The sequence below is a fragment of the Phytophthora infestans genome, genomic scaffold (genome assembly GCF_000142945.1).
Source record: "Phytophthora infestans T30-4 supercont1.18 genomic scaffold, whole genome shotgun sequence".
Taxonomy (NCBI): Eukaryota; Oomycota; class Peronosporomycetes; order Peronosporales; family Peronosporaceae; genus Phytophthora; species Phytophthora infestans.
In genome coordinates, this window is record NW_003303741.1 from 1147879 (window position 1) to 1169580 (window position 21702).

Genomic DNA, 21702 nt, shown 5'->3' on the forward strand with positions numbered 1-21702 from the left:
GTACTTGAGTAAACGTTAGAGAGTATCCTATCTTCACCGGATGGGGTCGAAACACCAGCCTTGATAATCTTAGGAGACACTAACCATGCGGCATTAGCTTTTAAGTAACTTCGAGAGCCCCTCTCCCAAATATCTGTTTCGACACGTGGCAACTATTTTGTGGACGTCTTCATGCAAAACCTCTCTACGCCCTTGAAAACTAGGCAAACGAACGCGAAAGACGAGCTACATATGGCGATACGAGAGCCTCACCTCCACAACACGCAAGGTGCTCTCGCACCCCAAGCGCCTCCACACCAAAGTCATTATTCAATTTTGCACCAACCACCGAAACTCAACCATGATGACCACTTTAAAGACCTCGTCCGCAACTTTACTTCTCGTCGCCACGGCTTTTATCGGCATCTCTGGAGCTGCAAACCTGCGTCAGATGCAGCGAAACTTGGGAGCTACGTACTCGCAGTCGAGTGACTTCCACGCTGAAATGCTTGCACGCGTTAATAAGGAACGTGCAGCTGAAGGTCTCCCACCCGTCTGCGGTAACAAGAAGCTGCTGTCGTCCTCCCAGCGTCACAGCGACGATATGGCCCAGAACAACTACATGGCTCACGACGGAACGGATGGCTCCACAATGTCCCAACGTATCACCGATGCGGGATACAAGTGGAGCGCCGTCGGTGAGAACGTTGCTGCCGGGCAGGAAGATGTCCAGGCCGTCATGGACGCATGGATGCACTCACCTGAGCACCGTGAGAACATCATGGGCGAGTACACGATGCTTGGTGTTTCGTACGCCTACAACGACAACAGCGAGTACCGTCACTACTGGACCCAGGACTTCGGCAAAGGAGACACCGAATCCTGCGATTCAGACTCGGAAAACCAGGAGCAGGGCCTCAGACAAGAGCAAGAGCAAAACCCCGACCAGCAGCAGGTTGCCCAGAATGAGGACAATGTTCAGGGGGAGGCGGACAACGGCACACCGGTTCCCAAGACTTCCGTTTACGTGACCGAGGCTCCAAAAGAGGAATCTCCTTGCCCTGAGGAGCAGCCTGGTAAGGTCCAAGGTGCGACCGGCACGAAGACTGATGTACCCGTGCAGGACACTATTAATACTCCAGCGCCGGAGCGGACTGCTGAGGAACCGGAGACTCCCGGTAAGGTCTACGCGGCGAACGACTGTGATTCGAAGTTCTAAGAAGAGTAGATTCTAGTGTACGAAATAGATGTGAACACTTTTTTTGCGGAACGTATCTCGTTATGCCATTTTACGATGGTTGGCGTCTAAACATTTACGTAAAGAGTGCAAGCTATTAGCTTACATCAGTCGAGAGGCGTCGCAGGATTCGACGTCGCTAGTGGCAAACTCCTGCGCCCAGTAGTGCGTGTACATTCCGTCCGGGTTGAAGGTGTAGCCTGCACCAAAGTGAGTGTAGTCGCCCAGGATGTTCATGCGGTGGCCGGTCGAGTTCATCCACGTGCCCACGACTGCGTCGGCATCCGCTTGACCACCCGCGACGTTTTCAGCGATCGATTTCCACTTGTAACCAGCTTCCGAGATGCGGCTTGGAACCGTGGATCCGTCCGATCCGACGTGGTGGAGGAAGTCGTTCGCTGCCATATCTTCCGACTGTCGTTGAGCGGCCTTCTGCAGCTTGGAACTTGAGCAAAGTGATGACAATCCGTTTGCGGCACGTTCCTTGTTGACGCGGCCCAACAGCGCACTGTAGACATCCGTTACTAGCGAGGATTTTTGCAGAGCTGGCGGGACATTCCGAAGTCTGACGTTGCCAGGCTTAAAAGAAGAGGTGGCGATAGCAACCACGACGATGACGAAGGCAAGCGACGATTGGGCAGCACTCAGCATTTGCAGCAACACGGGATGCGCGTACGTCGGACTCGGTGAAATGAAGAATGTGTAGCTTCAGGCACTGCGGGCGCTAGGGAACAACACGAACTGGGTGGGGCACACACGGTCGTACGCTAACGACCATTTGAAACGACGCTTTTCATTACGAAATGGGATCAAAAGCCGTTCAAAGGGCGTTTTCGACGTACTGAAGCGGTTATTAATACGCCTGTCGATCGCGTTCTGAGCTCTCAATATCTGCGCTCTACGTTTTCAATCTTTAAAATTCTGATGAAACCTTTAGATACCATCGTTAGGTTTTGCCCTTACCTGGCAAGTAATCGAAATCTTTCCCGTTGCAACCGTCCATTGTTTGGGGTCGTGGCGAGGATGAGCTGGAGGGAACGAGCAGGGATTCTGAAAGGGACGTTGGTGGGGTTATTGCCGCACGCGACGCTTCCACAGGCGTCGTCTCGCTCCACTGAAGTTCAGTGGCCAGCGATCAGATCGTTTCAGTACTCCATGAACCATGGGTTTGGTGATACCCTTCCTTTGTTTCTCGCTGGCGCGCCATTTCATCGCAACTTTAACATGGAGGAGCAAAAACATGTTTCTTGGCTAAGTGCTATTGGTTATTGGCGAACGGTGCAGGACGCGAAATAAGTACCCATGGGTTACCAATTGAAAGCAGTTCGCTGGAATTCATCCTACAACTAGCCATATATTTTCAGGCTTGTTGACGCTGCAACGCAGCTATCTTGGAAGTTAGCGCTGCACTCCAGCCCACTTATCCATGATGTACTCGCCAAAGCACCCGTCAATTTTGCGCACCGTTCCGTCGAGCAAGTTATTGAAGTTGTTGAACGGCTTGCTATCTCTCGCACTTCTCGCATCACCTCCGATCCGCAGCTCGTTCACGTCGTCGACTGACGGGATAACAGCATCAAAGTCGGGGTAGTAGAAGAACACAAGCGAGTAGCGTTCGCGCTTGTCAGCCACGACTCGATGCACAGGTGATAGGCATTTCCCACCGGTCACGAGTGACAGGTAGTCTCCAGCATTGGCTACAAGCGTACCGGGGATGTAGGGCACGTCCACCCACTTCTCGTCATGGAAGACTTGTAAGCCACCGACAGGGTCTTGCATAATGAGCGTAAGATATCCCCAGTCCGTGTGTGGACTCGAGCCGATAAACTCGTGGAAATTCGCTGGTAGAGCGCCCTTCCCTCCAGTCAAGCCTGCGTACCGTTCGTACGGGAAATAGTGGAACATGCGCATGAGGGAGATGGTCTCGCCTTGACGGCAATAGTTGTCCAAGAAATCTGCAGACCCGTACAGACTTTGCGACAGATTCCGTGCCACGGCACGCGACGCCGCCGTCATCTTCTTGAAGAACTCGTTGAGTACTTCACGGTTGCTGACGGGCCAGTCGTCGGCTTTGGGCCAGACATTGGGACCCTGCAGTCCGTTAGCGAACGCCTCCTTCTTGCTCTCGGGCCACTCGTAGCCGTACGAGAAAGCTTCCTTGACCTCCACACGCTCGGTACTGCCGCTCTCCTTGCCCACGCCAATGTATCCGCGCGTAAATCCCTTGCCGTTCTGTACCACTGGGATCGCAGCTTTGGTCTCGTCGGGTAGAGCGCAGAACGACTCGGCGCTTTGCATCATCTGCTGGGACAGCACGTCGGAGATGCCGTGACCCATGAGGTAGCAGCAGCCGAAGCGCGCAAAGGCGTCGGCCAGCTTCTGACCTTGTTGCGGATCGTCCAACGAGATGATGGGGATGTCAGAGCTCATAACGACCAAGAGATGTGAGCCTCACGTGACCGAACGTTGAATGATCAGTAGGCCCAGGGGTTCCGAAAATGCTATTTATATTTTGCTGGAGGATTCAGCAATACAAATAATTTTACCTATCTCTCCCCTGCAATAATTGAACATATTGCAAGAAATATATAGGAGTTTGTTTGGAGAATAAGTATTGGGAGATTATTGCGCTCCCCGAACGACCTTGCGCACAGTGGCTGCGCTCCAGTACGTGCGGCTCACCTTTAAAAAGAGGATACTCTCGAGATGCAGTGGAGTCATGGCTTGGCGGTGCATGCCAACCACTGCCTTCGCCTGACTAAAGAATCTCTCCACGATGTTGGAAGTCGGAGCGATCATAGACACTTGATCGCTAAAGCGTGAAGTAGTTTGACGAAGTCGTCTCGCCTGCTCGAGCGCAATTGCGGCAAAATCTTTACCTAGCGCTGTTGTCTCCGACGAACTCGATGGAGGAGCGTCTTCCGGGGCTAGCGGCTCAAGCATAGTCTTCTCATCGTCAGACAGCGATCCCTCACGACCCAGCAGGACATTAACACAAGCTCGCTCGAAGACAGGACTCTTGACGATCTCTGCGTCGGCTTGAAGGTACTTGGCGACTTCGGGTTTCTGAGCAATGAGCGCGTCAAAGAGGTCGCGCACGTCGAGTAGCGTTATGTCGTCCGCACTTTGCAGCTTTTTAGAGGTTGATTCGTACATCTATAGGGTGTTGAGGATCGTCTTCAGCTGCTTTTCCTCTCGGCGTGTTGGCATAAACTCCGCCAGCTCCTCTTCAATGTCATCACTGATGAACTCCTTCAGCTCAAAGTATCTGTTCACCATGGCAAACGTCGATGACCAGCGAGTGTCCTGCTTAGGGACTGGTCGAAGAAGTGTTTTTCGCCTAGCATAATAAATTATTTTATCAGATATCAGAAAACTAAAATTAGTTGAATTAACCCACCGTAACTTTGCGGACACCAACAGCGAATTTTTCACCTTGTACATCAATTTCTGAATCTTAGTGATCAGCTCATCGTCGCCAGAGAGGAGCAAGTTTACCGCCAGGCTCAGACGATGGCTGGCACAGACCACCATCGAAACCTGCAGCAGATCGGCAACAGCACCGTTCACGGAGCAATTATCTCCGACAATGTAGACAATATTGGCTTTGCTTCGGCCATAGTAAGAGAGAATTGTGTCCAGAAACTTAACGTGACTGCGGGCTGTGTGGTCGCTGACCTCATCGTCGACAAGTGGCGCCATTGCGACCAAAATGTTCTGCACTTTTCCATCGTGGCGAAAGGATGCAAAGACTGCGACGTAATGCTCTAAACGGAAGGTCCACCCGTCAAAAATGATGTCAAACGACTTTGGCAGAATACCAGCGATCACAGTTTCAACTTCACGGACTAGTAGGCACATGTATTTCACGAGGCTGTCCGTCGAAAGGCTTCCAATCCTTACGTAGTTAGATGCCGCGTCTGTCTCACAGAACGAGAAGGGCAGATTGCACGAGAGCACAACGTCAATCCAAGAGAAGGCTTTGTGAGTCTTGTCATCGACGAACCCAACTAACGTTTCCGTATTTGAGCTGGCGCTTGTCATGTCCGCAACAAAGTTTGTGTGCCACATGAAGACGTGGCCAAGTAGGTTTGTGTAGCCAGTGTTAGGCTTCATTCGGCGCTGGACACCACAGCGACACTTGTATACTGCAGTAGGCTCTTCATCATCGTCGAGTACAGCCGTGAAATAGAAAGATGACACTTGCTTCGACGTGAACGGGTGCGTGCGGACCATCTTCTTCGACGTCTTGGCCTTCTTGGCTTTCTTTGGCGCTCTGGGCGGGGCGGAAGCTGCCTTTCGACGCGGCTTTGGAACGCTCCACGGGGTCTTCGCAGGCATCGTATTGAGTAGAGTAGACAATGGGCTGTGAGTGTATTGCTCCAGCTAAGAAATGCTAAATTGTTGGAGGATGATGCGCCATAAATCGATGAACGTGCTCCATTCGAAGAAGTGATTGTGAACCGGTCTCAGGAGACCGGTTCGCAATAGGGTTATCGGTGACACAGAGCACAAAACAAATATTGCAGCCCTTCTAAGCAAATCTAAAAATAAATAATTTATTGATTAAAATACAAAAGTATTTAATAAAAATAGTATTTTCGGAACCCCTGAGTAGGCCCTGTCCAAAATGGTCTCCGGTTTCGGCAGGAGGCGTGGACTCATCTTTGCTCAGCGTCACATTGCAAGCAGTCACGACGACTTTGCACCATCATGCACGAGCGGGGGCGTTTTCTACACTGTTGGTAGCAAGATGGAGCACTTCACCATTGGCGCACCGAGGAGTCCACTTAAAGAATTATGCGGTCGAGCGATGAAGAGTCCATCCCGCGAAAGGACGAGGACGACTACTCTGAAACTACGACTCCAGTGCCGTTGACAGCGTTAGACGAGCAACTGGGCGCGGAAAACTTTAGTGGAGACATTGGCGTCAAAGGAGAACTCTACATCAGCGTCGACAAAGACGAATACCGAGCAGGCGACGTGGTCACGGGGCGCATTACGGTGCTTGTAAGCGAGCCACTCGAATGTGGAGGTGCGCTGTTATCCTGTATATGTTTAAAACAGATATATGAATGAGAATACTAACTTGATGCTGGTGCAGCATTGGTATGCAGTATTGTTGGCGAGGAGATCGCGCAGTGGAAAGAAGGCAAGGACCATCACTCCCGCTTCCACCAGATCCTTCGTCATGAGGTAAGGAGCTCATTGTCGTCTTATCCTGTTTTTTTTTTATTCTCGCTGCTTATCGTGCCTTTTGTAGATCCTGAACACACCCTTACCGGTTCCGTACGAGATCGGTGAGTATCTTTATCCGTTCACATACACGTTACCAGCAGGTTTACCTGGCTTACTAAGCGTGCAGTCACTGGATGGAGACGTGTCTGCATTGCACGCTACCATCAAGTACACCGTGACGGCAACTATCAAAGTGCAAGGTCGCTTCGTCTCGGACATCGAAGCAAGTACCGACATCGTCATGCGTTCCAATAGTCCGTCTCACATTGAAGCCCACTCAGTCGAGCGTACTGTGTCCAAGGCGCTCCGCTGGTTTGGCTGTCTGAGTCGAGGCACGTCCCATCTCGCCATGTCCATACCACGAGATGTCTTCATCCTCGGGGAGAGTCCCGTTGTCGAGTGTTTCGTGAACAACCACACAGCGTCTATCGGTGTGCAACAAGTCACAGTTCAACTCGTTCAGAAGGTGACTGTTCGACATCCCGATGGAAACGAAGACGTCTGTGCACGGCCAGTCGCTGAGGCCAAGTGCCACGGTCCAAAGCATGGCGATATGCTCGAATGTCCTGTACAGCTTAACCTGAATGATCAGGTTAACTATCCCACGACGACCGGGAGCTTCTTAAGCTGCACATACATGATAGCGCTAGTGTGTGAGTACTCCACGTTTATTAACCCCGTCAGCGTCGAGCTTCCCGTCACTATCCTGCCACCAGCACGGACACCCAGTGCTGGATTAACACTAACAGACCTGGCAGCGTCGATGATGTCGACTGCTTCTGAGGCTCACGGACCCATCACGATGCTCGAATGAAGCACAGACGACTATACGCGTTTCAGTAGCAAGTTAGAACACCACAGCATCATGGATTACAACTACCTCAGCATCAGATAAAGCGAAACGATATCTATTCGGCAGTCCACACCTGCTCGCTGGTCACAGAGTCGTGTCTGCGGTTATTTAAATCGACGAACTCTGCAGCTTGCGCGACAATTGCGCGATGTCGCTGTTGATCTGGCCAGCGCTGCCTTCGATCCACTGGAGAGAGTTGTGGTGCACGTTGAGCACCTTCATGATCTGCACCATGGGGTTGTTGTCGTCTGCCACGTCGTCCTGAGCCTTGTTCAGCTTCTCTACCGTCTCCTTCAGCGTCGTCGTCATCGAGTTCAGCTGGTCGTCGATATCCACCGACAACTGCAAGGTCTGCTCGCGCTCAATGTCGGCGGCCACGGGCATCTGGTCCTGAGATTCGTACATCTTGTCCACGCTCTTCTCCAATTGCTGCAGCGATGTCGACAGTCACAATGATAAGATTCGCGGTTCAATTCACAGCCATCTTCGTACCTCAAGCGTGGACTTCAGCTCCATCTGGTAGGCGAAGATCGTGTCCAAGTTCGAGTCTAGCTCGTTCTGAGCCACCTGAATACGTCGCACGTCTCCGGCAATATCGCCAAGCTTGCGTTGACTGTCCATCAGATCGCTGTCCCACTTGCTCACTGTAACAGCCCATCAATTCGTTAACTACAGCACAACAGTATAGGTCGTGGAACACTAGAATGTCGTACCTTTGACAGCTTCAGTGGTGAATGTGTCCGCATTGCGCTCGAGCTGCTCGCTCCACGCGTTAATGATATCCTGCACAATCGACAAAGTTAAGAGAACGATATGTAAGAGCACTGCAGCAGTACACTAATAGTCGCAGTCGCACCTCAATCGTTCGACCCATGTACTCAGCTGGAGGTTTGTCCGTCTCGGTGACTGGAGCTGTGATGGCCGTGGAGGTCGCAGTCGAAGTGGCTGTCGGAGTCGACCCCGTAGCACTCGAGGCTGCTGTCGACGTTCCGAATGCTACTGTCGGTGGCGTCGTCTCTGTCTTGCTCTCTGCGGCGGTAGAAGTCGTCGGCTTCGCACCACCAAAGCTGAATCCTCCCGTCGACGTAGTGGTAGTGCTTGTAGTAGCATTGGAAGCAGCCGAGCTGGCACCAAACGAGAAACCAGTAGCTGGCTTAGCCTCCGCAGGTTTCGCACCAAAGCTGAAGCCTGACGAAGCGGGTGCTGCTGGCTTGGCATCTGCTGTAGAAGACGGAGCACCGAAGCTAAAGCCCGAAGAAGCCGGGGCTGTCGTCTTAGCCTCCGCTGTTGTCGAAGACGTAGTTGATCCGAAGCTGAAGCCACTCGAAGCTGCCGGCTTAGCCTCCGCTGCGGGCGCCTTGGCACCAAAGCTGGAAGTGGCAGTGGATCCAGCTGTAGACGACGGGGCCGTTGACCCGAAGCTGAAACCTGTCGACGGATCAGACGCGGCGCTGCTCTTGGACTCTGCAGGCGCTGCAGGCGTCGAGGACGTTGCTCCGAAGTTGAAGCCGCTGCTGGTACTGGAAGCGGCCGTGGGCTTGGCGCCGAAGCTGAACCCCGAGGACGGCGCTGTGGACGTGGCCGGGGCGCTAGAGGCTGCGCCGAAAGAGAAGCCACCAGTACTGGAGGATGTAGAGGGTGCCGGAGCGGCGGAGCTGGCGCCGAAGTTGAAGCCACCCGAAGGAGCCGCGGAAGACGCACCGAAGTTGAACGACATCGCTTCCTGTGGTCGATGGTGGGGGCGAGTGAAGCAGTTTTTGGCAAATGTTGTACTGTGCTGACCAATCATCGACAATGTTTGTAAAATTAGGCATTAAAATGTTTGAAAAGGCTTCGTGTGTAAATGGCGAAATTGTCAAGTCTTATTTTGAATAACTTAAATAAGTACGCAAAAAGTAATATGCGCATCGAATTTTTTTCTCAGTGTCACTTTATCCCGCACGCAAGACGTCAAGTGAAGACGTACCTACATTATGGACGGGAACGTCGGGATTGACGTGAATGGCAGTAAGTGATCAAGGAGTCCGTAGTGGTGGTGGTCCTGCGTTGCAGAGGGCTGACAGTCCTGTGTGCTCTTGATGCAGTGGGGATGATGGACTATGGAATGGGTGCGATGCCGATGATGCCTGGTGCCGACCCCACAGGCGGCTTCATGGACCAACTGCAGGACGGTAACAAGGCCGCGATCGGTCTGGACGCCGCTGCATTTGATCTCGACCTCACAGGCAAGGCACAGAACCGGAACCGAGGCAACTACCGCTGCAGCAAGGTGGAGTTCTCAAGTGTCGGACATGTGAAGAAGAAGAAGAAGCTGATAGCTTGCTTGATTACTTTAGTGCGGTGAACCCAAGAAGGGCCACGTGTGCCCGCTGGTGCCGTCCAACTACAAGTGCAACCGCTGTGGTCTCACGAAAAAGTCGTGCTCCTGCTCTGGTAAGAGGCTTGAGGATTGAAAAGGAATGTAGAAGGATGGCGCTGACGATTTTTGCGGTGGGATACAGCACCGACAATGCGAACAATTGGCGTGCAGGTGGAGCTGGATGAGGATATGACCACAAGAAAATTGGATCTGAGTGTGCAGGTTGGCGGACTGCTACATTTTTGGTCGCGCATTACTACGTATTGTATGCTGACTTTGCATTTCTTGGTGTGAGCAGGGTGTCATGGAGTTCCATAAGACGATTGTGGGCTATACTACTCCCCCGAACAGCTCGTGATAAGAGACAGCTTCGTAGCTGCGATGTCTTAGCAGAACAAGCTGCTCGATTTTGTCCACAGTCTTCTTTTAGACTGTTATTTTGTGCATATCTCGCTGCTTTTATCGATATCATGTATTTTACGTCGTGTGTTCCTATACGTTTTGGACTGCCAATAGCAAAACGCTAGTGCTCTTTTTTTATGGCGTTGTCACTCTATCTCTTTATGCGTTGGCGATTCGGAGAACGTCGCTGGGAATCTGGTACCCCCGGAGCTGCACGGCAGAGGTCTTGGCACGCAGCGGATTCGACTTTGTCACCTCGTTTAAATACAGCAGTGTTACTCCGCCATGAAGCTCAATACCTCGTACAAGCACCGTCTTCAACAGCATAGTCAGGCGTGCGAGGATGCTATTCATTGTGAGCACGAACGGCATGAAGTATGTCATTGTGAACTGCACCATCAGAGCTGGAAACACACATAACTAATCAGTTTCAGCGATACCAAATAACAGGCCGACAAAGCTTCATACATACGCACCTTTGTACGCCTTCTGGGCTGCTCGAATCACTTCCGCAGTTGCCTGAGCCATCACCACCAGCTTCCGAAGCACGCCATCCGAGCTGACCTTGAGATCTGAAGCCAGTATTTTCCAAGAAATGTGGTGCGCTCCTTCTTTCAGTTCCAATTGCTTCAAGACACTTGCAGCCTCTGCAAACGTGGCCGTAAGAGTCTCCACTTTGAAATCGCGAAGACACCGCTTCACCTGCTGCAGGTTTTGGAAGAAGAAGGCGCGGCGGTGTTGACTGTGGTTCTTGTACATACATCGCTGAAACAGCGCAATCTCCTGGCTCAGAAGACGTGCCATAGTGTCCGTGGACTGCGCGTCCAGCAGCAGCTTTTGTTGCAGCTCAATCTCCTTCGCTTGCATCATACTCATCGACGGATGGTGCACTGCAATTCCCAATATTTTAGAAATGGTTTCATCGTATTGGATCGATTTCTATGGGTAAACTCAGAAAGTTAGATTAAATATATTGACTTTGTTGTCTAAGCATAAGAGCATCTGTACCGGTAGCGTTGATGCAAGTGATGAAAAAAATTAAAAATATAAGCCGGGTAACCAGTGGAGAAAAAGTGGCGAGCAAGGGGTTAGCGACGGATGCTATTCGATCCTCGGTCGTTTCCAAGCCGAGCCATCAGTACAATCCATAAGCACTGGCGCTTCAATACCGACGGCATCACTAGCACTCGGGCTTGACATGCCGTCCCATTCACTGCTCGATTCATCATCACGAGGTCGCTTAGCTCGTAGACCCCAACTCTGACGCCGCATCTCGAGCTGCCGTGGGTGTGCGAGGAAGTCAACACCGTAGAATCTTCCTCCACAGAGAATATGTTGAACTTCTTTTTTGAACTGCTCGGGGTTTCGGTGCAGCTGTTCCGCTGCCGCAGGGTTAAGAACGTAGTCGATGCCAGGCTCCAGAAATATCAACTGTGAACATGACAATAGTCATACCGAAGAAGAGAGTTAGATACAGCAGCATTTTTCTCGCAGTCAAAACGCTAGAGCGCTTATTACCTGTAAGCCAAGCAAGACAGTGTTGATGCTGAGCACAGGGCGCCAGTCCTTGCCAAGAATTGGCATCATAACCTCGCCCGTCGCAATATCGATATTGGGATGCCATACTCTGCAAACAAACAGAAAACACGATAGCAACCATGGCCACATTTAATCCTGATTGTCCTCATAGCTTTTAAGTTGATGCAACTGGAAATTCGTTACCTCGTCAGACACCTCACGCTGGGAGCTGTAATTAGTCAGTATCCAAACGAAATCACAAACACCGTATTAAGTTAGTGCAACTATTCCCTTCAAATATGACGCACAATACCCAGATAGAGCGCTGTTAGCACAATAATTTACCGTGAAACGGGTAAGTCTTGGGGATATCCACGAAGAATGTAAAATCGCCGTTGGCAAACGGGCCCGACAAGTCCATGATCGAGATCGTAAATATCAATTTCAGCATATTATTCGCTCCATCAGGGAACTCCACTCGTGTCCTTGCTTGGGCGCACGTGAACTTGGCCTTGGCCAGCTAGAAGAAGAAAAGAACGAAGAGCAGCACCAAACCGTTTTAGTCAGAAAACCTCAAATGCATCGCGCAGCGTACGCACCTCGTTAACATCTTTCCGCACACGAAGAGCAGCTAAGTCCGAACGCATGTACATGCTCGGCGCGCGAGAAGGATGCGACTCTGCCAGCTTGACTGTCGGCGTCCCGTTCCGCGGTATATGCGGCTACTAGTGGGAGATCTCTTTTCTGCTAGAATCACGAGCTGTGTCTTCTGTTTTACGTGGGTGCTGACACCGAAATTGCGTATACAGTCGTCCGTGAGCTGGACTCGCACGATTACCGCTTGCTCGCTTCCTTGCACTGTGTCTAATGCACCTTTCCAAAGCGGCGTAAGAAAAAAAGAACGGATTGGTTAATTAAACTCCACTGTTTTAACCAATAAAACGGACAATGGCAAACCAGTCACCTTCCTACAAACACCTAGTCAAACGCCGGAAGACGTAGCCTATCAAGTTCCGCCCGCGATGCCGCCCAACGGGGGAGACGCAGCGGCCACCTCTGTGCGCAGCCGGCCATTACTGAACTACAAGGACTTGGGGTTGAGTACGCAGAATCGAAAGGTCCGCTTCACCTGTGTGCATGCCTCTGAGAACTTCATTGCCTGCGGGTGAGTATCCCAGTGCGGCAAAAGAGTGATTGTCACTGCAAGTACTGACTTACCGTAATCTCAATTCCGCATCCGTGGCGACAGCGGCAATAATGGCAGCGTCTATCTGTACGCAACGTCGGCGACGGGCCGTAGCGAGGGCGATCGAACGTCGGCCAAGTACCACTTGGTCAAGACGATCTCTCCGCCCAGCAAAGATCGCGTGGCAGTCACGTGTCTGAGCATCTGCCCGCTGCAAAAACGTCTTGTAGTTGGCACCATGCGCGGCGTCGTGTACGCTATACAGCTGTCAGACTACCACAAGATCGGTGAGAAGGTCGAGTTCTCGCACGACTTCCATGCAGGCTTCCCCATCACCTGCTTCTTGTGGGACAGGCGCGGCACAAGGCTCTTCTCGGCTTGCAACGCAGGTCTCGTGTGTCAAACTGTGCTCCGTGCTGGCGTTTCAGCAATCTTCGGCAGCACAGACACTGAGCTATTGCTGAAGGAAGAGACCGGCATTGTACAGGTGAAGCTCATTAGACGTGTATGCTAGGTCTTCAGAAGCACCTGACAGTTGCTCGCATTTTTGTGAACTTATTCAGCTAGATATTGCGAAAAGCGAGCGGTCTTATATTCTGATGGTGTCGTCCCAGCTGCGAGTGTTGCTGTTGAACCTTTCGGCTGGAGATGGAAGCGCTGTCCAGATCGGCACGAAGGCGCGGCAAGGATCGTATGGCGCGTGCTTCTTCACCAGTTTAAACGTCGAAGCGATTGATCCATCGAAAAAGCGGGAGATCAGAGTGTTTTCGTCACGACCAGGTCGGCGATTGTGGGTTGCTGATCCCCAATCAGGAACAGTCTCGTCCACCTTGAAATTCTCGCTGAGCAAGAACCCTACGCAGTTTCTGCGGAGTCCGGAGTGTGCAATGGAAGAAGGTATGCGTCATTAATGCTTCACAGTATCCAATTCCTTTTAATGGGTTTTATTGTTTTCAGGAATTCAACCTAGGAATTTGTCAATTAACAAGCTTGAGCGCTTCCAGTTCGTGCAAGATCCTCCCTATGCACCACGAGATGTGAAAGATGCGACCACATTGCTAGTGAGCTGGAGCGTGGGATCCAGTGTGCTGTTCTTCCTGGACCCCTTTGCAGTTGACATTGTTGAGTGGCATCTGGATTTGGGCATCATCCACGATTTAAAGGTACTTAAGTATGGCATTTATGCTGAGTGTGTTCCAATTGTAAATCTCAATTGTTGTTCATGCCGAGCAGATTATCGACGAAACTACGCTAGTTGTCCTCCATGGTGATGCCCCAAAGGTGTCTTTGATTCAGTCCTGCTCGGCAGATCAGTTCCTTCAGATTTATGGTGCCGACGACATGAAGAAAGCTGTTGAGGTGAGGCTGCATCTATCGATTCGCTCGTATACTGGCGATTATGATCTAAAACGTTTCTCTGCGTTATGTAGCTTGCAGTCGAGTTTAACCTGAATGATGCCCCCGTAGTGGAATCATTGCACGCTCAATGGCTGGCCTTTTTGGATAAAACTGGTGCAAAATCCGGAGAATACGGCGAGCTAACTGCTTCTCTTAAGGCCCTTGTGGGCAAAACAAAGGCAGTGGAAGAGGAATACAGGGTGGCAGTTGAGTCTGGCCTGCCTACTCCGACCGATTCACAGCCGTTGCAAGTCATCTTTAAGCAGCGTCCGCAGCAATCAGTGTCGGCAGCAGCTACCGCGACAAGTGATTTGTTTGCAGGTCAGAGCGACTCCACAGAAGTGACGCTGGGGACTGGCAGCGCTCTGCACAAGCCTATCGAGTACTTTGATGTGTTGGCGCCATCAGTTCAATCGTACTCCAAAAGTATTTGCGCACCTGATGGTTCCTTCATGGAAGCAAGACTGATGGATATTCCGGTGCTACCGCGGTCCAACGTCGTGCTTGCTGACGATTTCCGTGAGAATTTTATGGAGGAGGTCATGGAGGAGGTGAAACGATCCGAGCTAGTACGAATTGAGGAAGGTGCCATGAATATGAACCTCCTACCGGTACTAAAAGATGGCTCAACAGCGGCAGCCAAGGCGTTTTCAACCTTTATCCCGGGCAGCAGCATGCTTACGCACCTAATGGACGGGTCTATGATTACTGATCCATTTGGACGCTCGGACGCCTCGGGGATCTTTAACGACTTTCCTGACTTTGATGGCGACGAGCTTGTAATCGACCCGGATCCGAGAATTTTTCAGCGTCGATATACACATGGCCAGAGGCTCAAAACTGACACGAATGAGTGCTCTGTACTGCGGATAGCAATGTCAACGATTGGAGAAGCAGACGAAAGCAATCTCGACACAGAAGTGCTGCTGGAGGCGATTGCGATGGATATTTGGGACACAGATCTCAAGTACACATCCAATCTACCCATTAGTGAACAGCTGAACCTCCCGGAAAACGGTCAGGATAGTACGGAGAAGGGGAGTGCACACACTGAAAGAGTGTACAATCAAGAGCGTGGAACAACGAAAGAGAGAGTAATCCAGCCACGCGAGTCAAAACCAGCTCTGATCGAGCCTTTGAAGGTGCAGACGTCTATATCCACAGCGTCGTCGTCTGGCGCCTCCACGCCTGTCAACAAGGTCAAGCAGCGCCTTGTGCATCGCGCATCAATGTCTCCAGATGCAAGCCGGGCAGCCCAGCGTGCGATCCAGAAGCATTTTGGGGCAACACCCAATTGTGAAATTAAGCTGAAGTGTATGGTAGGCGGTCGGATTGCTGTCTCACCAGAGCTGGAGCCCACCATTCGACGTGATGTCGCCGAACTAGCTTCAGAGCTTCATGCAGCTTCAGCTACCGCCGAGAAAACAAAGCATCTCGCACGGAGACTTTGGCCAGCATCTGGAATTACACGGGTATGCGCATGTCTCACCAGTTTGTACCTGCTTCAGGGCGACATGAATCAAGTGCAGGTGACAATTAGCGCGTGGCTGAACTGCTTCGACCCTAATGCGCAGCAGGAGGGCCCAGAAGGAAACGAAGACTCTATCGAAAACAAGAGTGAGCTCAATAATGCACCTGCAGCTGCAAGTGGATTTGCCCGTGGCGAGGCTCTTTTGGATGGCGATGGCTTGCCGCTGACGAGAGGTGACTGGAACCTGGTGCGAACACTGATGTCAATTTACTTTGCGATTTGGGCTGCTGGATCAAAGTTGCATTTGCACCCTTTGAACCAGAAGGACCACCCTAATGGCGAGTTTTGTAGATTATACGAAAGCGAGATGGGGATAACGATGACATTGGAGCCGCGCTATCAATGGGGTAGTGACGACGAGACTGAGTCAGCCACATCAGAGGAAGCCGAGGCGTTCGTAGCCAAATATGGTGTGTATATCAACCCGGACCTTGCTGCAGAAGTGTGCAACCTTCGTCAGTTTACAGGTGCATTGAAGATTGTGCTGGATGAGGTCGTCTCCAGTGCCGACATGGATGAGACGTGTGGCGACATTGTGAGTTGGATCTCGGAGAAGGAGAGTGGCAAAGCTTTCTCAACGTTGAAAGAGCGGGATTCTCTGTGTCTTTTGTTGCACTTGCTGGACATCTTGTTGAAGAAATGTCCTCAGGAAACTATCGAGTTGTGTGTAAGTAAGTATCCCGTGTTGTATCCGTGGAATATCGAGCAAGCGTTGTTCGGAGTAAACCTTGATTGGGATGCAGTCGATGAAAGCAAAGATGGCATTCGTGAGATCTACAAGCCAGCGACGGTGAGCCAGACGTCGAAATACTTCCGATATCTTGTGCGACTTCTTGCAGAGAAAGGTGACGAAGCTGGTAAAGATGCACAAGTTGTTAGCAGATGCTTGGAGTTGTGCTTTGCAAGCGATGCGGTCGTAGGCGACCTGTTCGATCACGAAGAGAGGCCTAGTCGAATTGCGTGGGTTGCGGCACTTATTCGCCAACCTGATAGGTTCACGTATGACCGTTCGAAGTGCTGGAAAATGTTTGCAGAGAACAATGCATTTTCTGCTCTCATGGAGTTGACGATGTTGTCCTTACGAGACGAAAGCGATGAGACTGCGCTTGAACGAGGACTCGCTGAACTCTCGGAGTTGATGACACTTATTACGAGCAGTAACGAGCTGGTCGTGCTCGACGCAGTGTTTGAACGAGTGGCAGTTCTACCGCACAACTCGGAGGAGTGTCTCTCCAGGATCCTGGGTCAAATGCAAGCGTCTGTGTCAATCGAGAATCGCAACGAACGACTGTGCTCTGCAGTGATCCACGCACTGTTGAACTCGGTGGATCTTGGATACGGCATGCGTCTTCTTGCTCGCTTTCCAATTCTCTTCGCTGCTGCACCACTACAAACTTATCACACGATTGTGGAAACGCACGTGCTGACAGAGCGTCAGAAACATGAAATCTTGCAGATTTTAGAGATCGTGGACACCAACGTGTGGGCATCGTACAAGGAGGACGTTTCAGCTACAAGCTCGGTGTCTTTTGCTCCACAGCTTACTGCTATCCTGCAGCTTGAGATGAGTGCGCTGTTTCCGGCTATGAACCGAGAGCAATACGAGCTGTGGGAGACCAAATGCAAGCAGTATGATGAAGAGACGAAGTCACACAGACGAAGTAAGGTGGAGGAAACAGGTATCGACATCGGGTCTCTCTGCAGGCCGATTAGCCCTCCACTTGGTACGAACCGCGGTACTGGATCGCGGATGTCTTTGGTTGCAGCTCCGATGGCTTGCCGGTCGTTTGAGTATCGGAATAGTGACTGGGGTGGCGAAGTGCAGCTACATGACTCCACGTGCGGAACATGTGATCTCCCAGTGGTGATTATCAGTGACAGTACGTTCTGTGCTTAAAATTTAAGCAATATTATTGCTTAGATGTCATGCTAACTTCTTCATGCTGTGTACAGACAACACCAATCTGGACGTGATACTTCTTCCGTGTGGACATGCCTTTCACGAGAACTGCTTGGAAGAGAATTCGTGTCCAGTTTGTTTAGAAGCCAATCTGAGCACGTTGGACTGCTTTTAAAGAATAATGTCGCCATAGGTACAGGTACGACATTGTTTTGTACTGTCCGAGTGTAGATTCTATGATCCTCACGCTTTTGGTTCAATGTTCAGGTGAATTAGTTAGATGGGACGCACTTTGAAGTATATGCTGTTGCTGAATATTGTTACTGGAGTCTAGTACGTGAGTGCTAATGTTGAGGACTCGTTTGAGGCTGGTTCGACGATTTTTTCCCGCGCTTGCCCCGATTCACGATGAGACCCACCAATTTCTTTCGCATTTGGCGGTCAATCACGGTTTCCTCGTCCGCTAAGTCTCCAGCTGCCCCTGCGTTGGTGATGTCTCCAGCCTCATCGTTATTGTAAGTACCGTCGTGTCCAGAAGTATGGCCAGCACGTCGAACCGAAGAAACTTTCGGCTCCTCCCCGGGAAGCAAAAGAAATGAGGATCTGACGACGCTCGATCGTGACTTGGGACGTACACGAACATTGGCTGGTGACGCAGTGGTTGACGCCATACGCAAGATGAAATGCATTTCTGTCTCGGAGGATGCAGGAGCACGCACAGAGTTCTGGTGAACTCCAGGCTTATCGTCTGTGGTTGGAGCGCCGCCAGTGAGTACAGACCCTGATCCGGAACTGTTGGGGTTTGTCGTCGTCTCGGATCGATGCAGCTCACGCTCGGCTTTTTCGCGATTGATGACATCCAAGACGCGGTTAAGCTTCTGCTCTATGATGTGCAGTAAATCCGGCGTGGGCGTCTCTATTGCTCGACTGAGTTCGTGCTGGTCGTCGTAATCCAGAGATCCGTGCACCGTGCTGAGCTTGGTAAGACACTTCAGCATACACGCACGAAAAGCGTCCATGAGGACATTAGCGCGGTTGCACTTGTCGGCCAGCACTGCGGCTTCTTTCTCCGTCTCCTTCAGGCGATCCGATGTCTGATCCATTTCTTGGTAAATCGTACGGGAGTTGGCTGCTGCGCTTCGCAAGTGACTCAATGACTCGTTCAACTGCTTGTGGCGTTCTCGTAGCTTACGCATTCGTGCATCGCTGATCGTGTGTTCTTCTTTTAGAGCACGCAAAGTATCGTCACGTCCAACATACTTGGCGATGATCTTGTCCACTTCGTTGGTTCCAGCAGCTTCGATGATATGCTTCAACTCAGCCTCGACGCTAATCAGCTTCCGATCCGTGTCTGAAAGTTCTTCCTGAATCTCGAAAAAGTGCGTCATTTGTGCCGATGATTCGCGACGAAGACGACGTGACTCTTTCTGCTTGAGTTGGCCTAACGCGGTCTGAACATTGTTCTTGCGTGAAACTTCGCGCGCTTCAAGGATATCGGACTTCAGACGGGTTTGTTCTACAGCATGCTGCAAGTCGTCGAGTGCACGAATGTTGGCCTGTTTTTTCTCCCACCACTCTGTGTACAGCTTCTTGTGGCCACTTTCGGCTGCTGATTTCTCTTGACGTGCTGCCAACAAGCCTGTCATTGCGCTGGAGAGCTCTTGTTGAAGAGATTGCAGTGCTTTCTCCTTCGCCAGAGTCGCTTTCTTGGCGTCCAAAGCTTCTCGACTCAAACGCTGAATCATGTGGTTGTACACGCCTCGATCCTTTAATTCCTCATCTAGCTTGGACTCGTAGAGCTGTTGAAGAGTAACAAGTTGACGAGGTGAGCTTTTGAAAGAGATTCGAGAGAAGTAAGGGACATACCGATGACTTGTTCTCAATATTTGTCATTTGAGATTTGATTTGGGAATTGTCGGCCATTCGACCGTGCAGAGTCATCGTCATATTTTCGATCTCCTCTTCAAGTCTCTAAAGAACATTTCATGTGATATCGCTAGAAACGACAGCTCACAATGTCAATTGGTCTGACAGGAACGTACCTTGATCTCTAGCTCCTTGCGCCAGTTTACATTCTTAACTGTATCGTGCTCCTGCATGATTCGAAGTCGGTCAGCAACTTTTTTTCCTTGAAAATATCACTCACAATTATTCGAGTGGGAGCTTACACGACGCAGACCAGCAATCTCATCCACTTCTTTCTCAACAATTTGCGTCTCATCCCCGACCGTGATGCCAAGCGATGAGAGGTACGGCTGCACTGATGGCGCGGACACCTTCCTGCAAACACCAACAACAATGAGCTCAAGGATCTCCATCGCCAAAAACTATACTTCGAAGTATTTCACTCTTTTACATTTTGTTCAGTCCACGCCGAGGCGATAGCATCGACTCCGTTGCCTTAGCATCTGATCCCACCTTGGTATCGGTTGCATTTCCTGATAGCCAACGTTGTCGTCCGCCGAAAGTGCCTCGCGTTCTCTCCGATTGGGGTCCGTCATGAGGCGGAATCTGAATAGTAAGTTCATCTTCCTCTCTCGCGTCCATTTCTCAAAGCGTTGAGCTAACTTGCCGCAGCACTCAAGTTCGTTTTGTCAAGTTGAAGCTTCAAATAGAAGGTGAAGCCATCTTTATATGGCTACACCTGTTGAAGATGTTATTTTTTTTTATGCTAAAGGTTTATTTTTAGATAAATAGTACCGTGGCCCATCAAATTAATGCGCTGCACTAATCCTACACACATCTCCGCCCAATATTTCGGGTTTTCTTAGGAAGAGCTCTGGATGCTGTCGTCTAGTGACTGCCAGTGCGGCCATGCGCACGGCGACGAGCACGATCACGATGAGAACGAGGAGGAGGACGACCAGGTAAGTGCTTGAATGGTATCTTAAACGTAATAATCACCCCCTAATCGATGAATCAATTCAGCCGGCACTGTCTCTAGCGTATCAACTATGGCAACCATGGCGGCTAATCGTGATGGTATGTAAACACGCTGAACTCTTTTATTTTTCATATCTTATACTGAACTAACTATTACGTAGAACCCGCTGCCAGTGCTCATAGCGTCCGTAATCGCCAACACAATCTTCGTGACGGTCGGAGGAGTGTTACGTCTATTGGCACAACTCCTCACGCTTCCTGGACTGCTAGTGATACTTGTACTTGGGGTCATTCTGGTTATCCGTCGAGTTGCCTCGCTAATGGCATATCCCGGTCAATTGAAGCTTGTGATCCGAGAGGGTGAAGCCAACTTCGCTCGACTGACCAAACGGCGACTACAGATCTTCGCTGAGGCAGCTGCAGAGTTGGCTGCTGTACTGGACCCCACAGCCAGCAACAAACCCATGAGACTTCGTTTCTTACAAGTTCATCAGAATTTCACATTTGCTCTGGAAACAATTATGCTGCCGGTCATGCAGTCACTGGAAATTGTGGAACGAAGTGAACATTTAGGAATTAACGGCGTGAAGTTACTGCGAATATTACGAGAGATCCATAAGGTGAACTCGCAGAAATTAGCCGAACCGTGTTCGAAATTGTGTTCCGCGTCGGAGAAAACGTTCGAGACGCAGAGACTCAAAGCGTTTGGAGGCGAAGACAAGACGGAACCGACTCTAAAAACTACGGAGCATACGCGAATGAAGTTGTTCGGAGGGTCCTCAAAGCCAGTGCTGAAAAGATCACCGACGGTTGATTCTGCTGCGTTGGAAGCGGAGGCGGCAGCGAAGCCCAAGCCTGTGGAAATGGCTCATCCGTTGGTGACATTTGCAGTTGCTGTACGGCGCTTACAGGCTGCGATCCCACTGATCGGACGACCTCAAACTGATGCCCCAGCGGCCAGGAATTTGACTTGGATCGCGAAGGAAATATGTCGAGGATCCAGCACTGAAGTCGACCATATCGCGACGCTGGAAATGCTCCGCGCTGACATGACCGTGCGCTTTGTACGTAGTTGATCTAGTAGCATTGTGTCCTGTTAAAATCCTAACTGGTTGCGGTGTAGAAAGCGGAGCAGATGTGGATTCCAGGCTACAAAGGCCATCAGGTGGACGCTATGCTGATACCCGCTGCAACAAGTGGACGCGACGCTGTTGACCG

General features: G+C 50.9%; 10 protein-coding genes across 10 annotated transcripts; 4 read left to right on the top strand and 6 right to left on the bottom strand.

Annotated features, from left to right (window-relative positions):
* Positions 1-1318: 1318 nt before the first annotated feature.
* On the bottom strand, positions 1319-1867 carry PITG_10413 (SCP-like extracellular protein; the record flags this gene model as incomplete). Its single annotated transcript, XM_002902166.1, has 1 exon — positions 1319-1867. The coding sequence occupies one exon, from the start codon at positions 1865-1867 to the stop codon at positions 1319-1321; it is 549 nt and encodes a 182-aa protein (XP_002902212.1).
* A 669-nt stretch (positions 1868-2536) lies between these two features.
* PITG_10414 (uncharacterized protein) lies at positions 2537-3671 on the bottom strand (the record flags this gene model as incomplete). Its single annotated transcript, XM_002902167.1, has 1 exon — positions 2537-3671. The coding sequence occupies one exon, from the start codon at positions 3644-3646 to the stop codon at positions 2615-2617; it is 1032 nt and encodes a 343-aa protein (XP_002902213.1).
* Positions 3672-6016: 2345 nt separating this feature from the next.
* PITG_10415 (uncharacterized protein) lies at positions 6017-7268 on the top strand (the record flags this gene model as incomplete). Its single annotated transcript, XM_002902168.1, has 4 exons — positions 6017-6090; positions 6133-6251; positions 6321-6412; positions 6480-7268. 4 exons carry the CDS (start codon positions 6017-6019, stop codon positions 7266-7268), a joined length of 1074 nt encoding a protein of 357 aa, XP_002902214.1.
* Positions 7269-7415: 147 nt separating this feature from the next.
* Positions 7416-9024, bottom strand: PITG_10416 (nuclear pore glycoprotein, putative; the record flags this gene model as incomplete). The annotated part of the gene is made up of 4 exons (XM_002902169.1): positions 7416-7736; positions 7800-7951; positions 8021-8090; positions 8164-9024. The coding sequence occupies 4 exons, from the start codon at positions 9022-9024 to the stop codon at positions 7416-7418; spliced, it is 1404 nt and encodes a 467-aa protein (XP_002902215.1).
* A 226-nt stretch (positions 9025-9250) lies between these two features.
* On the top strand, positions 9251-10154 carry PITG_10417 (uncharacterized protein; the record flags this gene model as incomplete). Its single annotated transcript, XM_002902170.1, has 5 exons — positions 9251-9314; positions 9392-9576; positions 9644-9740; positions 9809-9888; positions 9965-10154. 4 exons carry the CDS (start codon positions 9397-9399, stop codon positions 10022-10024), a joined length of 417 nt encoding a protein of 138 aa, XP_002902216.1.
* A 73-nt stretch (positions 10155-10227) lies between these two features.
* Positions 10228-10872, bottom strand: PITG_10418 (uncharacterized protein; the record flags this gene model as incomplete). Its single annotated transcript, XM_002902171.1, has 2 exons — positions 10228-10472; positions 10545-10872. The coding sequence occupies 2 exons, from the start codon at positions 10870-10872 to the stop codon at positions 10228-10230; spliced, it is 573 nt and encodes a 190-aa protein (XP_002902217.1).
* A 297-nt stretch (positions 10873-11169) lies between these two features.
* PITG_10419 (ubiquitin-conjugating enzyme E2, putative) lies at positions 11170-12239 on the bottom strand (the record flags this gene model as incomplete). The annotated part of the gene is made up of 5 exons (XM_002902172.1): positions 11170-11499; positions 11587-11695; positions 11791-11815; positions 11932-12106; positions 12186-12239. 5 exons carry the CDS (start codon positions 12237-12239, stop codon positions 11170-11172), a joined length of 693 nt encoding a protein of 230 aa, XP_002902218.1.
* Positions 12240-12608: 369 nt separating this feature from the next.
* Positions 12609-18644, top strand: PITG_10420 (uncharacterized protein; the record flags this gene model as incomplete). Its single annotated transcript, XM_002902173.1, has 9 exons — positions 12609-12751; positions 12836-13259; positions 13336-13669; positions 13730-13935; positions 14006-14131; positions 14203-15187; positions 15266-17581; positions 17655-17800; positions 17869-18644. 8 exons carry the CDS (start codon positions 12609-12611, stop codon positions 17774-17776), a joined length of 4656 nt encoding a protein of 1551 aa, XP_002902219.1.
* PITG_10421 (uncharacterized protein) lies at positions 17946-20148 on the bottom strand (the record flags this gene model as incomplete). The annotated part of the gene is made up of 5 exons (XM_002902174.1): positions 17946-19400; positions 19468-19572; positions 19644-19694; positions 19770-19881; positions 19958-20148. 5 exons carry the CDS (start codon positions 20146-20148, stop codon positions 17946-17948), a joined length of 1914 nt encoding a protein of 637 aa, XP_002902220.1.
* Positions 20149-20380: 232 nt separating this feature from the next.
* PITG_10422 (uncharacterized protein) lies at positions 20381-21560 on the top strand (the record flags this gene model as incomplete). Its single annotated transcript, XM_002902175.1, has 3 exons — positions 20381-20468; positions 20530-20583; positions 20646-21560. The coding sequence occupies 3 exons, from the start codon at positions 20385-20387 to the stop codon at positions 21558-21560; spliced, it is 1053 nt and encodes a 350-aa protein (XP_002902221.1).
* Between the last annotated feature and the right edge of the window lie 142 nt (positions 21561-21702).